The 17,409-nt window shown below is 38.2% G+C and overlaps 1 protein-coding gene across 2 annotated transcripts in view; it reads left to right on the top strand.

The window, feature by feature from the left end:
- TMEM131 (transmembrane protein 131) overlaps window positions 1-17,409 on the top strand; it is a 217,628-nt gene that overhangs the window by 57,020 nt on the left and 143,199 nt on the right. For both annotated transcript variants that reach the window (XM_087426181.1, XM_087426180.1), the window contains exon 3: window positions 14,048-14,088. In XM_087426181.1, coding sequence (XP_087282307.1) covers window positions 14,048-14,088 — 41 coding nt within the window. The remainder of the gene's footprint in view (window positions 1-14,047; window positions 14,089-17,409) is intronic.

Genomic DNA, 17,409 nt, shown 5'->3' with positions numbered 1-17,409 from the left:
AAAAATAAGGGGATGAAAACAAGATTGGTCAGGAAGAGCCTCAAATAGAGATGCAGAGTCTTGGCCAACCCAGTGGGGAGCTGTGGACCGTAGATTGCCTGCTGGAAGCATCCCACATTGGGCAGAGGTCACCAGGCCCTAGTACACCTGCTGTGCTCATTCATTGACTGGGAGTTGCTCAGAAAGAACTTGGCCTTACCCCAAACACTTCAGTTGATTCCAAAGGTACTACACTCAGAGGGTGATAGCCAACAGCATTTTTCATAGCTGAATGGCAAGTTCTTGTAGGGAGATCTGAGTGGTACACAGTAAAACTACTGAAAATCAAGGCAAAGAGATAAATTCTAAAAGCAACCCGAGAAACAAGTGCGAAGACCTTTTTGTGTGTGTGTGTGTGTGTGTGTGTGTGAGGAAGATCAGCCCTGAGCTCACATTCGATGCCAATCCTCCTCTTTTTGCTGAGAAAGAGTGGCCCTGGGCTAACATCTGTGCCCATCTTCCTCTACTTTATATGGGATGCCGCCACAGCATGGCTTGCCAAGCGGTGCATCGGTGCGCGCCCAGGATCCGAACCGGCGAACCCCGGGCCGCTGCAGCGGAGCATGCGCACTTAACCGCTGCGCCACCAGGCCGGCCCCAAGAAGACTTTTAAAGAAGCTAGAATTAGCCTGAGAGCTGACTTATAAACTGAAACAATGGGAGGCAAAAATAATAAAATTTACTTAAAAAAAAGTTACCAAACTAGCAATCTATATCCAGTGAAAATATCCTTCAAATATAGAGGAGAAATAAAGACATTTTCAAACAGACAAGAATGTAGAGAATTTGTCACCAAAGGAAATAATAGAAGATATTCTTCAGGCTGAAGGTAAATGATTTCAGATAGAAGCTCAAAATGCAAAGGAATAAAGAGCAATAAAAATATAAATATATGGATAACTGGATGAATATATACTTTGTGAGACAATAATAGTAGTATCTTGATGAATACTGTGTGGCAGAACACTGGGACTACTAAGGCTAGGTCATAGGAAGCTTGGCTGCTTCTATGTGGGTCTCTTGGACATCTAGGAATTGGGATATTTCTTTTGGGAACCCAGTTGCCATGATATGAGAAACCTAAGCCACATGGAGAAACCACATGTGGTCCTGTGGTCAGCGGTCCCAGCTGAGCACCTAGCTACCAGCCATTTATAGCTATAAATGCTTATATTAAAAAACAAAGAAATGGGGCCAGCCTGGTGGCGCAAGCAGTTAAGTGTGCGTGCCCTGCTGCGACGGCCCGGGGTTCGCCGGTTCGGATCCCGGGTGCGCACCGACGCACCGCTTGGCAAGCCATGCTGTGGCGGCGTCCCATGTAAAGTGGAGGAAGATGGGCATGGATGTTAGCCCAGGGCCAGTCTTCCTCAGCAAAAAGAGGAGGATTGGCAGATGTTAGCTCAGGGCCGATCTTCCTCACACACACACACACACAAAAAAAAAACAAAGAAGGCTCTCAGATCAATAACCTAACTTTACAACTTAAGGAACTAGAAAAATAAGAACAAGCTAAACCCAAAGCTAGCAGAAGGAAGGACATAATAAAGATTAGAACAAAGATAAATGAAATAGAGAGTAGGAAAAATAGAGAAAAGCAATGAAACCAAAAGTTGGTTCTTTGAAAAGATCAAAATTGACAGCCCTTACCTACATGGACTAAGAAAGAACGAAGGCTCAGGTTATTCAATTCAGAAATGAAAGTGGCAGCATCACTACTCATTCTACAGAAATAAAAAGGATTAAAAGAGAGTACTGTGAACAATTGTACACCAACAAATTGCATAATCTCAATTAAATGGACAAATTTCAAGATACACAAAACCTACTGAGATTAAATCAGAAACAGAAAATCTGAACAGACCTACAACTAGTAAGGAGATTGAATCAGTAATAAAAAAATCTCCCAACAAAGAATACTCTGGACCTGACGAGTTCACTGGTAAATTCTGCCAAACATTTGAAGAACTGCCAGTCTTTCTCAAACTTTTCCAAAAAATTGAAGAGGAGGGAGAACTTCCTCACATTCTGTGACATCAACATTACCCTGATACCAAAGCCAAAGATACTACAAGAAAGAAAAACTACAGACCAATATCCCTTATGAACATTGATGCAAAAATCCTTAACAAAATACTAGCGAACAGAATTCAGCAACATATTAAAAGGATTATACACCATGACCAAGTGGGATTTATTCCTGTAATGTAAGGACAGTTCAGCGGACATACATGGATCAGTGTGATACACCATATTAACAGAATGAAGGACGAAAAACCACATGATTCTCTTAGTTGTTACAGAAAAAGCATTTGACAGAATTCAACACTCTTTGAAGGTGAAAACACTCAACAACCAGGAACAGAAGGAAACTACCTTAATGTAATAAAAGCCATATTTGAAAAACCCCCAGCAAACATCATACTCTATGGTGAAAGACTGAAAGCTTTTCCTTTAAGACCAGGAACAGGGCAAGGATGCCCACTTTTACCACTTCTATTCAACATAATACTGGAAATTCTAACTAGAGAAGTTGGACAAGAAAAAGAAATAAAAAGGCCTACAAATTGGAACAAAAGAAGTGAAGTTATCTCTGTTCACAGATGATGTGATCTTATATATAGAAAACCCTAAAGATTCTGCAGAAAACTGTTAGAACTATAAATGGATTCATCAAAGTAGTAGGATACAAAATCAACACACAAAAATAAATTGCATTTCTATGTACTAACAATGAACAATCCACAAAAGGACTCGGGAAAACAATTCTATTTACAATAGCACCAAAAAGAATAAAATACTTAGAAATTAACTCAGGAGGTGAAAGACTTGTACAATGAAATCTATAAAACACTGCCGAAAGAAACTAAAAACATAAATAAATGGAAACACGGCCCATATTCATGGATTAGAAGACTTAATATTATTAAGATGTCAGTAATACCCAAAGCAATTTACAGATTCAATGCATTCTCTATCAAAATCCCAGTGATGTTTCTTTGCAGACATAGAAAAACTTGTCCTAAAATTCACATAGATTCTCAAAGTACCTTTAATAGCCAAAATATTCTTGAAAAAGACCAAAGCTGAAGACTTCACATGTCCTGATTTCAAAACTCACGACAAAGCCATAGTAATCAAAACGATGTGCTACTGGCGTAAAGACAGACGTAGACCAATGGAATAGTATATAGAGCCCAGAAATAAACTCTCACATATATGGTCAAATAATTTTTGACAATGATGCAAAGACCATTTAATGGGCATGTATAGTGTTTTCAACAAATGATGCTGGGAAGAAACTGGATGTCCATATGCAATAGAGTGAAATTGAACCATTACCTAACACCGTATGCAAAAATGAACTCAAAATGGATCAAAGTCCTAAAGGTAAAACCTAAAACCGTAAAATTCTTAAAAGAAAACAGGGCAAAAGCTTCCTGATATTGGATTTGGCAGTGATTTCTTGGATATGACATCAAAGACAGAGGAAACAAAAGAAAAAAGAGACAAATTGGACTTCATGGAAATTTAAAAATTTTGTGCATCAAAAGAAAATATTAGCAGAGTAAAAAGGCAACCCACAGAGTGGGAGAAAATATTTGCAAATCATATATCTGATAAGGGACTCATAGGCAAAATAGAGAACTCCTAAAACTCAACAACAACAAAAAACGAACAACCTGATTAAAAAAATAAACAAAGGACTTGAATAGACATCTCCCCAAAGAAGATATACAAATGGCCAGTAGGCACATGAAAAGATGCTCAGCATCACTAATTATTAGGGAAATGCAAATCACAACTACAGTGAGGTACCACCTCACTCCCATCAGCATAGCTACTACCAAAAAAACAGAAAATAGCAAGTGTTGGTAAGCTTGTAAGAAATTGGAACCCTTGTGCACTGTTAGTGGGAATGTAAAATGGTACAGCTGCTGTGGAAAATGGTATGGCAGTTCCTCAAAAAATTAAACATAGAATGATCATATGATCCAGCAGTTCCTCTTCTGGGTATATGAGACCCAGATTTTTTGAGACCAAAAATCATCGTCTCAAATAGGTATTGGGACGTCCAAGTTCATAGCAACATTATTCACAATCAGCAAAGCGTGGAAGCAACCTGAGTGTCTATCAACAGATAAATGGACAAACAAAATGTGGTTTATAAATAAGTACAATAGAACATTATTCAGCCGTAAAAAGGTAGGAGATTCTGGCATATGCTACAACATAGATGAACCTAGAGGACATACACCAAGTGAAATGTCAGTCACAAAAAGACAAATACCGTATGGTTCCACTTTTATGAAGTATTAGAGTAGTCACGTTCATAGAGACGGAAGGTAGAATGGAGGTTGCCAGGGGCTGGATGGAGGAGGGCATAGGGAGTTGTTCTATTGGGTGTAGAGTTTCACCTTTCTAAGATAGAAAGGAGTTCTAGAGATTTATGGTGGTAATGGTTGCACAACATTGTGAATGTACATGATACCACAGAACTGTACATTTAAAAATAGTTAAGATGGTAAGTTTTACTTTATGTGTATTTTCCATAGTAATAAAAGGGAAAAACACAAAAAACTGATGATAGGCTAGAACTGACTTACAGACTGTTGATTACCACCGTCTGTTCTAAATTATCTTGGGAATGGGCTTACTGTTCTCAAGGTAAAGGGCGAGCGAGCTGTGATTTTGGTGTACTATATACAGAATTGTAAAAGCACTTACCTTAAAAAAAAGTCTATTACAAAAGAAATACATGCTTGTAGAAAATATGGAAAATTTGGAAAAATAATAAATAACTATAAGTAATGTTTGGTATTGCCAAGTGCCAGGCATTCTTTAAATTCTTAAATACATGAGATAGGTATTAATTTTGTGATCATTTTACAGAGGAGCATATTAAAGTACAGAGAGTTTAAGTAACTTCAGTAAGTGACTAGTAAATGGTAAAGCTAGAATTCAAAACCAAGCTGTTTGACTCTAGAGGCTAAGTTCTTAACCATCATGCTCTGGAGTCGGGGGTTGGAGGCTATATTACAATACCCAAGTGTAAAACAAGTTAACACTTTGATTTATTTCCTTTCAGTGATTTTCTCTCTGCAAACATAGCTTTGTTTTCTCATTCTGCGTAGTCACTTCTACAATATAACAATTAATTTTATTCGTAAAGCAGCCATTCCTCACCATGTCACGTTGATTACCTGTGGCTGGAATTGGGGGTGTCTGGGGCGCTGGAAGGCCCTCATCGGAGGTGCACATCTGTGCAGCTCTTGTGGTTGACAGAATGCCTCCTCATGTATTTCCCAAGGCTACTTGGCTAGTGAGGGCAGAGCTGTTATTTGAACATAGGTTCTCTGGTTTTGTTTTTGTTTTTTACTTCATTGTGAGTCTTCTCAGAACTATCTGCGCTCCGTCTCATCCGCATTTTGACTCTCTACTCCCTTCACACTGCCATTTCCTGCCCTCTGTTTTAAAAATAAGTGGTACAAGGAAGATTAAATAGCTGGCTTAAAAATAGCCTTAAAAACTAGGAACAAAAAATACTGAAAGATATTAAAATGGTACTAACACGTACTGACAACTCGCATATCTTATATAAAAGTTAACTCAAAATTGATCATGGACTTAAATATAAAACTATAAAACTTGTAGAAAAAGACATGAGCGAAAAGGATATAGGGCTAGGCAGAGTTCTTGACACCAAAGACTTTATACCAAAAGTACAATCCGTAAGAAAAAATTGGTGAATTAAAAACTTGATCTGCAAAAGACCATGTAAAGAAGATAAGAAGTCAAAATATAGACTAGGAGAAAATATTTGCAAACCATATATCTGACAAAGGACCTAGTTTTTAGAACATATAAGGAACTCTCAAAATTCAATAATTAAAAAAATAATCCAATTAGTAATTGGCAACTGACATTTTACTGAAAAGCATATACGGATGGCAAAAAGGACATGGAAAGCTGTTCAACCACATTATCCGTCAGGAAAATGTAGATTAAAACCACATGCAAACAAAATAGTGACAACACCAAATGCCGGCAAGGATGTGGAGAAACTGGATCACTCATACGTTGGTAGGGGGTATGTAAGTGATACAGCTGCTCTGGAAAAATAGTTTGGCAGTTTCTTATGAAACTTAAACATGCTCTTATCATATAACCCAGCAGTTGGACTCTTGTGCATTCTCTCAGATAAATGGAAATTTATGTTCACACTAAAACCTGTTCATAGCAGCTTTATTTGTAATAGCTAAAAGCTGAAAACAACCCAGATGTCAGATGTCCTTCAATGGGTGAATGGCTCAACAGATTGTGGTACATTCACACCATGGAATATTACTCAGCAATGAAAGGTAAACTATTGACTGTACACAGAACAACCTGAATGAATCTCCAGAGAATTATGCTGAGTGAACAAAGCCAATCCCAAAAGATTTGATTTCCTCTATAGACGGTTTTGGAATGAGAAAATTTTAGACGTGCATAATAGAGTAGGCTTTGCCAGGGCTTGGGGGCAGGGAAGGTAGAAGGTGGATGTGGTTATAGAAGAGCAACACACAAGATCCTTGTAGTGACAGAACTGTTCTGTATCCTGACTGTAGTGGTGGATACGTGAACCTACACACAAATGGGTGCAAATAAAACTGGGGAATCTGAACAAGACATGTGGATTGTATGAATGTCAATATGCTGGTTGTAGTATTATACCATAGATTTTGAAGAACGTTACATTGGGGGAAATGGAGTAAAATGTACCTCTCTGTGTTATTTTATTTCTTACAACTGCATGTGAATCTACAATTATTTCACTAAAAATTTACATTAAAAATACAAACACATGGGCAAGCACATGAAGCAAAACATTTAAAAAGTCAGAAAAGACACATTTTGTGAGTTAAAAATTCTTAAAACTGCCTCACAGATACCTTGTCCATTTTCAATGTTGAGATTATTTGCAGAGAACTTTTAGGGTAGTGAGGAGGGCAGTTGATGAGAGAGAAGTTCATGTGTTTAGGTTTTCTTAATCAAAAGCAAACCTCATTCTCTACCCCCACCCCAATCCTTAAGGAAGAATGTAATTTTGTATCTGAAAGTGACAAAGAAGTCTGATCACCTGCAAGGAAACTTGGCTCCTCTTCTCAAGCATAGCCCTGGGAAAAGTTGCACAGTCTGTGACACTCATATGCTGCCCGGTGTGGCTCCTAGTTACCACCAGCCTGTGTACATGCCCTGCCTGTACCATCGAGAATCTTAAATTCTGGGGTGGTACAGACCTTGTCTTATTTCTAAGCACCCACTGCCTTGAACACAATTAGCATTGTATACCTAATTCTGTAGTAAATTTCATTTATTTGTTGAGTTTTTTCTAAGAAAATTAAATATTCTGTTCAACAATTATAGTATAAAATGGTGGTTACGTTAAAAATTGTTAGCAATAATATGGCCAACTTGAGCTCATATAAGCTAAAAGAAGTCGGTTTCAGGCATATACAGTCTTGTCACAGATATGTCATACTAAGTATGTAATAATAGACCAGAGCACAGGATTTGAATTCTGACTCATACCATTTGATCCTGGACCAGTGATTTGAATCATTCAGAGGCTTATTTTCCTTATTTGTAAAATATAATCCTGTATTTGAATGTCTCCGGTATGTTAACAACTGCAAGGACCATTAGAGAGAGAGACACAGTTGTTGTGACGTTCATGCGCTTTGAATTATAATGCAAGGAGATGTTACTATGAATGAAAGTCTAAATTATTATCTCCTTATAAAATTTAAGTTACTGGGCCGGCCCCGTGGCTTAGCGGTTAAGTGCGCGTGCTCTGCTATTGGCGGCCCGGATTTGGAACCCCGGGCGCGCACCGATGCACCGCTTCTCCGGCCATGCTGAGGCCGCGTCCCACACACAGCAACTAGAAGGATGTGCAGCTATGACATACAACTGTCTACTGGGGCTTTGGGGAGAAAAAGGAGGAGGATTGGCAATAGATGTTAGCTCAGAGCCGGTCTTCCTCAGCAAAAAGAGGAGGATTAGCATGGATGTTAGCTCAGGGCTGATCTTCCTCACACAAATAAATAAATAAATAAAATAAAATAAAGCATCACATTCTTTTAAAAAAAAAAAAATTCAAGTTACAGTCAGGTTTTCAGTCTTGGCGGCAGTATTTACACTTTGGACCAGATAATTCCTTGCTGGGGATTGGGGGTAGAAGACTGTCCTGTGCATTGTAGGGTATTTTTCAGCATCCCTGGACTCTGCCCTCTAGATGCCAGTGGCCCCTTCAGTTGTGACCATCAAAAATGCCTCTAGACATTGCCAAATGCCCCTGGAGGACAAAATTGCCCCCAGTTGAGAACTACTTGGTTATAGGGATAATGTGTTATTTTTGTGGTAGGAGAAATATTTGAGAATATCATATGTGTTTTTGCAGTTTGGTCCATTCAATTGGGAGAATAGTCCATTTTCCTCCTGTTTTCATACCCTATTTGGGGTTGGAGGTGCTCTCTGAGAGAGACTGCCGAAACTGGTCTGGAATCTGGAGCCTAGCGGTGAGCTAGGCTGAGGCTGGATGCGGCAGAAGCCTGGAGTCTGAATTGTGGGTGGGAACGAGTCTATGCTTGTCTTTGTTGATAGACACAGTGAAAAGATCATTTGCAATAAGTCAAGAATTACCAACTTTAAGTTTCTGTCATTTAGAAAAGTTTACTTTGAAATATTGTAGGTATGTCTTCTATTTGATACAAGATCCAAAAATACACGGCACAGGCATTTTCTAGGGCCCTGAGTACTCCTGATAGACCGTTATCTCCGGGCATAAATTTATCAAGTTCAAAGGTTCCTGCTAGTCAGATGGTGCAATATGAAATCTCAGCATCTTCTAGGGATTGCTTCACTATTTAGTGAGATGGTGATCTTTTTCATATGATTATTGGTCATTTATTTTTCTTTAGTGAGTTGCCTCTTCTTGCCCTTGACTTATATTTCAGTCACGGTATTCTTTTTCCTATAGTCTTTATTTTTCTTTCTTTTTGCTGTTGATTTAATAAATTTTTTACATACAATATCAAATCTTTTCACTGTAAGGTTATTAAAGTTGTAATCCTTATTTGCTTGCTTTGTCTCTTCTCTTTTTTTGACATTTACCCTATTTTTGCTCATTCTTTGACTTGCAGCATTTCTGCATCATTTTGTGTTGGGTGTTTATAGTTGGGCTTTGGTTTTTGACACCAAAAACACCTTTTGTCTCTTTTAAATAGATGAGTTTATCTTATTTAATCGTACTGTATATATGTTCAATCTCGTTCATCTAATTTTTATGCTTTCCTTTTTGTTGTTTTCTGTCTCTTGATTTAGAGGCTTAATTTTCAGATATGCATTTAAGATATGTTTAAACCTTTATTTCTCAAATTGCTTCAGAAACAAGGTAATGTCTATTGTGATGATCTTTTACTTTCTCTCAATACTCAGAGTATACTGTTGGCGTGTACTGAGATTTTTATTCTTGTTTGTTAAAGTTAAATGATTATTCTTCTATTTTGTGGCTTATACTTCAAAACCATTTACTTTCTGCTTTTCTAACCTTATTTCCACAGTTCCTTTACCTGGAGTGTCTGCTTATCTTTCACAGGGCAGTTTCCTCATTTGCAATTCTTCATGAGTAATCTTGTTGACCAGATTGTCTTCATGAATATGTTTTCTCCCCTCAAGCAAGTGTACATGGGTGATACACTTCCTGAGCCCTCTTTCTATCAACTTCACATGAGAACCACAGTTCCACATGTCCTCAAATGCTTAGGTTACACTCTTTATTGAAGTATAAGTGACATACAATAAACTGTACATGTTTAAAGTGTACAATTTGAAAAGTTTGATGTATTTATATACCTGTGAAACCATCACTACATCAAAATAATGAACATAACCATCACCCCCCAAAATTTACTTATGACCCTTGGGAATCCCTCCACCTTCACTCTCCATCCCTAGGCAACCACTGATCTGCTTTCTGTCACTCTCAGTTAGTTTATATTTTAAGCCGTTTTGTATAAATGGAATCATACAGAATGTACTTTTTGGAGGAATCTGATTCAGCATAATTATTTTGAGATTCATGCATGTTTGCATGTATCAATAGTTTATTCTTTTTTTTCACTCAAAAGTTATTTTTTATTCTTTTAAAAGTCGTACATATTTATTATAAAGCAATAAAGAAATGTTTAAAGGGAAAAAAAGAAAGGTTTTCAGTCTTTGGGTTTATTCTTTTTTATTGCTAAGTTGAATTCCCTTGTAGATACATCCCAGTTCATGTACCCATTCACCTGTTGATGAAAATTTGTGTTGTTCCTGTATTGACCTATTACAGATAAAGCTGCTATAAACATTCATGTACAAGTCTTTGTATGGACATATGCCTTTGTTTCTCTTGGGCAGATATCTAGGAGTGTAATGGCTAGGTCATATGGTAGATGTATGTTTAACTTTATAAGAAATTGCAAAGCTTCTTCTAAAGTGGTGGTTCTATTTTACATTCCTGCTGGCAATGTATGAAAGTTCCAGTTGCTCCGTGTCCTCGCCAACCCTTGATATGGTCAGTCTTTTCAATTTTGGACGTTGTAAATAAGTGTGTAGTAAATATATCATTGTAGTTTAGATTTGCTTTTCTTTAATAACTGATACCGAGCATCTTTTCATGTGCTTAGCTGGCATTTGTATAATTGCCCATTTTTAAAAATTGGGTAGTTTTCTTATTATTCAGACTCACAAGTTCTTTATATGTTCAGGATACAAGTCCTTCATCAAATATGTGATTTGCAAGTATTTTCTCTCAGTAAGTGGTTTGCCTTTTCATTTTCATAACAATTTCTTTTGGTGAGCATATTTTTAAAATTTTGAAGAAGTCCAGTATATCAATTTTTTTCTTTTATAGCTAGTGTTTTTTTGTCCTGTTCATGAAATATTTGTCTATTTCAAGGTTGCAAAGATAATCTCCTATGTTTTCTTGGTGAAGTTTTATAATTTTAGTTTTTATGCTTAGAACTATGATTTATCTAAAATTAATTTGCATGCATGGTGTGACATAAGGATAAAGGTTTATTTTTCCTCTACATAGGTTCGTCCAGTTGTTCCAACACCATTTGTTGAAAAGATATATGTTTCCCTATTGAATTGCATTGATACCTTTGTTGAAAATCAAATGACCATAAATGTGTGAGTCCATTTCTGGACTTCCTCCAGTTCCATTGATCTGTTTGTCTATCTTTATGCCAGTACCACACCATTTTGATTACTATAGCTCTTTTTTTACTGTGGTAAGTTGTACATAACATTAAAATTACAATTTTAGCCATTTTTATGTGTACAGTTTAGTGGCATTACGTGCATTCATATTTATTTTTCCATCATCATCATGCAGCTCCAGAACTTTTTCATCATCCCAAACTGAAACTCTGTACCTATCAAACAATAGCTCCCCATCCCCCCTATCCCAGCTCCTGGCGGCCACCACTCTACTTTCTGTCTTTATGATTTTGACAAGGATAGGTACCTCAGATAAGTGGCATCATATAGTATTTGTCATTTTGTGACTGGCTTATTTTACTTAGCATAAGCGTAGACCTAGTCTTCAAAGTTCGTGTACATTGTAGCATATGGCAGAACTTCCTTGCTTTCGAAGGCTGAACAATGTCCTCTTGTATGTATAAGCCATGCTCTGTGTGTCCCTTCATCCGGCGATAGACACTTGGACTGCTTCCATGCTTTGGCTGTTGTGATTAATGCTGCTGTGACCGTGCATGCCCACATGTCTGTTTGAGTCTCTGCTTTCTGCTTCCAGTTCTTTGGGATATATACCCAAAGTACATACCCAGAAGTAGCATTGCTGGGTCATATGATAATTCTTTGTTTAATAGTGTGAGGAACTGCCATACTGTCTTCCACAGCAGCTGCACCATTTTATATCCCCACTGGTAGTGCACAAGGGCTCCAGTTTCTCACGTGCTTACCAATACTTTCTATTTTCTGTTGTTTTGGTAGTAGCTATGCTGATGGGAGTGCGGTAGTATCTCATTGTAGTTGTGATTTGCATTTCCCTAATAATTAGCGATGTTGAGCATCTTTTCATGTGCCTACTGGCCATTTGTGTATCTTCTTTGGAGAAATGTCTACTCAAGTTCTCTGCCCGTTTTTTAATCAAGTTGTTTGTTTTTCGCTGTTGAGTTGTAGGAGTTCTTTATATATTGTATATTAACCCTTTGTCAGATATATGATTTGCAAATATTTTGTCCCGTAATAAAAAATTTTTCATAAAAAAGTTAAAGAAATTCTTTAAGTGCAGAAAATAGAAGAGTTCAGTGAATCCCCATTCACCTACTACTCAGATAAACCCAACTATTATTAACATTTTGCTGTCTTTGCTTTATATACACACATACTTGTACACACAACAAATTATTTTGTTAAAACATTTTAAAGAAAATTACAGACATCCTGACACTTCACTTGAGCATTCACTTTCAAACAATAAGGATATTTTCCCACATCTGCCATATTTCTCCCATATACATTCTCCAAAATACCATTTCAAAATAATGCATTTTTTTTTTTTAACAAATTTACTTTTAAACTCCTTACAGACTCTGTACAATGTTACTAGAGTTTGTGTTTTTTTTGTTTTTTGGGGTTTTTTTGAGGAAGATTGGCCCTGAGCTAACATCTGTTGCCAATCTTCTTCCTTTTTTCCTTTTTTCTCCCCAAAGCCCCAGTAGATAGTTGCATGTCCAAGTGGTACATCCTTCTAGTTGCTCTGTGTGGAACGCCACCTCAGCATGGCTTGATGAGCAATGCGTAGGTCCACGCCCAGGATCCGAACCGGCGAACCCCAGGCCGCCGAAGCAGAACGTGTGAACTTAACCGCTACGCCACCGGGCTGGCCCCTCAAATAATACATATTCATGGGAAAAAATAATGCCACAGTTCTACTTTTTCTAATTATAACGTAGAAGCTAACCTTTTGGGATAAGTTCACTGATGGTATTCCTTAGAGTTTTGGCGTTTTCTCACACATCATTATTAAGAACTTCTTTTCCTTCCTCAGTTGCCTCCCAACTTCTTGCATTCTCTCTTGTCCTCCTCTAATCCATCTTTACACTACAGCCAGAATCATGTCTTTACAACTTAGACCATGTCTGTCTGTCTCTCTTACTCCTTCAGACCCCTTGTGTAGCATTTAGAGTACAACACAATCCAGACTTCTTACCAGGGCACTACGTAATCTGGCCCCTGCCTGGCCCTTCAACCTCATGTTCTCCTTCTCTCCCCGTTCTGTCTCAGCTCCAGCCACATGTACCTGCTGTCCTTGAACATCCAGGCTCTTTCCTGTGCGAGGACCTTTGCACGTGCTGTTTTCTGCACCACCACACAATCCCACTTCCACACACAGCTCTTTTTTATCCTTTAGGTTTCAGTGTAAATGTTCTCTTCACACAGGCCTTCCTTCATGATGTAGTTAAGCATATCATCTATTTATTCTCTTTCACAGCACTTTTCCAATATTTTGATAATCGTTTACTCCATGTGTAAACACATACTTGTTTAGTTTTAAAATTACTGCCCCCCCACCTTGCACTCTATAATGGCAGGAACCATTAGACACCAGCACGTGGCTCACAGTTGGTATGCAGCGAACAGTGAGAGGCACACGTAGCCTCACAAAGCACTTGTGAAGGAAGCTCTTCTCGTGGAATGTATTAGTTTGGCAGACTTTTCACATTACTTTGTTTTATTTCCATGTATGTTTAAAATTTAATCCAAATTATTCTACCATTTGAATTAGTGTGACAAATTATTTCGTATGATTTGGGGATCAGGTTTAACCTAAAAATCCAAGTAAGTGTAAGATCAAAGTTGAAACTAAAGTAAAATATTTTGGATGTTCTGTATGTCTGTAGTATAAAGATTTGGTTTCAGTGTTTTCACCAGTTGTTTCTTCCTTTCACAGACTGAGACAACACTTGGACTCAGTTCATATCAGCAGAAAAGGTAAGGAAGGAATATATATATGTGTTACAATATATGAAATTTTATGTATTTGGTAAGATGCTAACATACTTTCAGTTCCTTCTGGGGGATTCCTGCAGTGCTTTCCTTCTCTTTCTTCATACTTTTTTGGTGAAGAGGGAAATGCAAATTATAAATCTCATTGTATCATGTATTTCAAGTATTGTGCACGGAAAACCAGGCTTAAATCTGAGTTCGCAGGTGATGCATTGTGTAGTGTATGTCCCTGTATCATATACAAAGGGGTTTTACTCATAGCTGAAAGGCCCCCTGCTTTGTAAGAGGACCAGCCAACTCCCTAGTGACTTCCTTTGTGGCTATCCCTGCCTTTTAAGGACTGACCACTGCTGCCCTCAGCCATCACCAGGAGTCTACCTGCAGGCACCTGGAGGAGGAACTCAGAGCAGTGATAGCCCAGTCTTGTGACTGAGAGAGACCCCTTTTAAACACAGATTCTCGGTGATAACAGGGGAGCTGTTGTACTCTCAGGTATTATGAAAATATATACACGCATGTGAATTTGAAGATGCCTTCCCCACCTCCAAATTCTTTGGGTTTTTGGTAGTTTCTCACGTCTATTAGACAGACAATAAAAAAAAGATTCTGGCCTGATTTGCTTTCCATATCCAGTGAGGGCCTGCGTATCTAAAGGGGAATGAGAGCTATCTGTGAATTAGATATCCTTGATGCTTAAAGTACACCCAATAATGTTCTCGGACTAGTGAAGTACAGACTGCAACAACAAAGAATTTTATTTTGAAGACGAAGTAGCAAATATTCAGATTGAGTAGGACAGTTAAAACTTTACTTCATAAATATAATAATGAAATTCCTTCAATTTTCACTGTTTTTGCTCTTTTCGCTATTCATGTCTGCAGTAACATGGCCCTCTTCCTTATTGATCTGTCCTTCTCCCTAATGTTATATGCCCTATTGGGATCTGTTCTGCCTGTGAACCCTGCCCAAAGGACGCACCCGCTGCCTACAGTAAGGCATAGACCTCTCTGCTGCTGTGATTATAAAGTATGCCACTGCTCCATCCCTCCACCCCTCTCCAGATATTTTTGGCATTGAGGTGGATTGTTTTCAGACCACTGTGAGTCTATCCTGATGCCACCTTGGCTGGACCATCTAAGAAACCTAGAACTCTCTGCCCATCTGGAGCCAAATTAATGGGGAAAAAAAGCACACTTGTTATCTTGTGTTTCTTCCTTGATCCTTTATTTTAGCAGTTAGGAAATTAGCTATGGAATTATATTTGGCTACATTTATGAAAATGATGTTATTATCCATGATGAAGATTTGGGCTTTAAGTTATTTTCCTAGAATAATGAAAAATTTGCATCAATACATAATTATATTCTGATCTCATGTTCCACTTATCATCTACATCTGTCTAACAGACTACCCCAAAACTTACTGGCATAAAACAATCATTTTATTATGCTGTCAGACTCTGTAAGTCAGGAATTTAGGCAGGGCACAGCCGAGACAGCTTGTCTCTGCTCCATGATGACTGAGGCCTCAGCTGGAGAGATGCCAGAGCTGGGAATGACTCAGTGGCTGGGAGCTAGAGGCATGTTCACTCCATGTTGATGTAGTTACCTGGGACATCGGCTAGGCTGTCATCTAGAATGCCTACATGTGGGCCCCTCTCTGTGGTCTTTTCACAGAGGCTTGTGGGCTTCCTCAGAGCATGATGGCTAGATTCCAAGAGTGAACATCCCAGAGAGAACCGGTGGAAGCTGTGTCACCTTTTATGACCTACCCTCTGAAGTCATATAGTGTTATTTCTGTCATCTGCTGTTGGTCAACCAGTCACTTAAGTTGGCCTGGATCATGGCATTGGAGGGTGGGGCAAAGACCCCCACCTATTGATGGCAGGAATATCAGAAGATTTGCAGATAAGTTTTAAAGCCATCACACTTCACTTCTTTTTTTTCTGACAAAGACCATGAGTTAGATAAACACTTGGTTCAAATTGGAAGGCAATAAAAATACCCTATGGGTCTGAAACTGGATTAGGCATTAAATATGTGTTTTAGTCAGCTTGGGCTGCTATAACAAAATACCACATAGACTGGGTGGCTTACACAACAGGTGTGTATTTCTCACAGTTCTGGAGGCTGGGAATTCCAAAATCAAGGTGCCAGCAGATTTGGTTCCCCAGTGAGGGCTCTCTTCTTGGCCTGCAGATGGCTGCCTTCCCCCTTTTCTTCTCACATGGCAGAGAGAGAGCAGAAGCAAGCTTTCTTTTATCTCTTTTTTTAAAGGCACTAATCCTATCATGAAAGCCTCGCTTTCGTGACCTTATCTAAACCTAATTACCTCCCAGAGGCCCTATCTCCAAATGCCATCTCATTGGGGGTTGGGGCTTCAGCATATAAATTTGGAGGGGTTACAGTTCAGTCCATAACAACATAAAAAGTCTGAATTTAGATTTTTGACCCTCATATCAACCAACTAAAAACTAAACTAAAGCGCTGTGAGTTACCCTTAATAAGTCATTTTAAAACGTGTATAACTCGGAAAAGCAAATATGGTTTCCATATTTACCTAGCATGTGATAATCAGAACATAGCTTCCACACTGGAAGAATTTAGCTAGTTCTTTTTATATGAGGCTCAGTGCTGTGCAGTCAAATTAGACACTGTGAGACTTCTCATTTAAATAAGAATAACTTTAATAAAAATGTGAAATGAAAATATAAAATGTGCAGTTGTATAACAACAGAAATTATAAGTAAAATGTTTCATATAACAACAGAAATTGTAATCCTTTTTTTTTTTTTTCAGTTCAAAAACAAATTAGTCTATAAAAGTATCAGAGTTTGGGTTTGGTTTTGAAAATTTGACTAAGACAGAAGTTTTCTTATGATCAGAGATGATTCTAATACAAGAGACCCTGATAGATTATCTTATTGAGCCCTCATGTTTGACAAGCTGAGACCCTTAGGACCAAGGGACGTGCTCAATGTTAGACTGGCAGTTTCCGTTAGAATTCATTGTCTTCTGATTGCCAGCCCACTGTTGTGTTCTCTTTGACTATTTGCATATCAAATATGGAATCCTTAAATATTCACTATATTTTCTCTTTTAGCCAGTATTCCTGGAAGAGGAATATAAGAGTTAGTAAGAATTAGAGTGGGAAAGGCTGTGAAAGAGGAGTAGGGAAGCCAGTTGAAGCATGTGGAGGGAAAGCTGTCATGACTGAGAATACATGGTAGGGAAGAGTGTTGAAGAGAGGTGAGAGATACACAGTCTGCTCTCTGTTTCTCAGAGTATCTGCCCTGGGCTGGGGCTG

This window comes from Ceratotherium simum, chromosome 40 (genome assembly GCF_057802395.1).
Source record: "Ceratotherium simum simum isolate JZ-2026a chromosome 40, ASM5780239v1, whole genome shotgun sequence".
NCBI classification, from domain to species: Eukaryota; Metazoa; Chordata; class Mammalia; order Perissodactyla; family Rhinocerotidae; genus Ceratotherium; species Ceratotherium simum.
The sequence above is the reverse complement of the archived record's forward strand: the minus strand, read 5'-3'. Positions and strand labels throughout refer to the sequence as shown.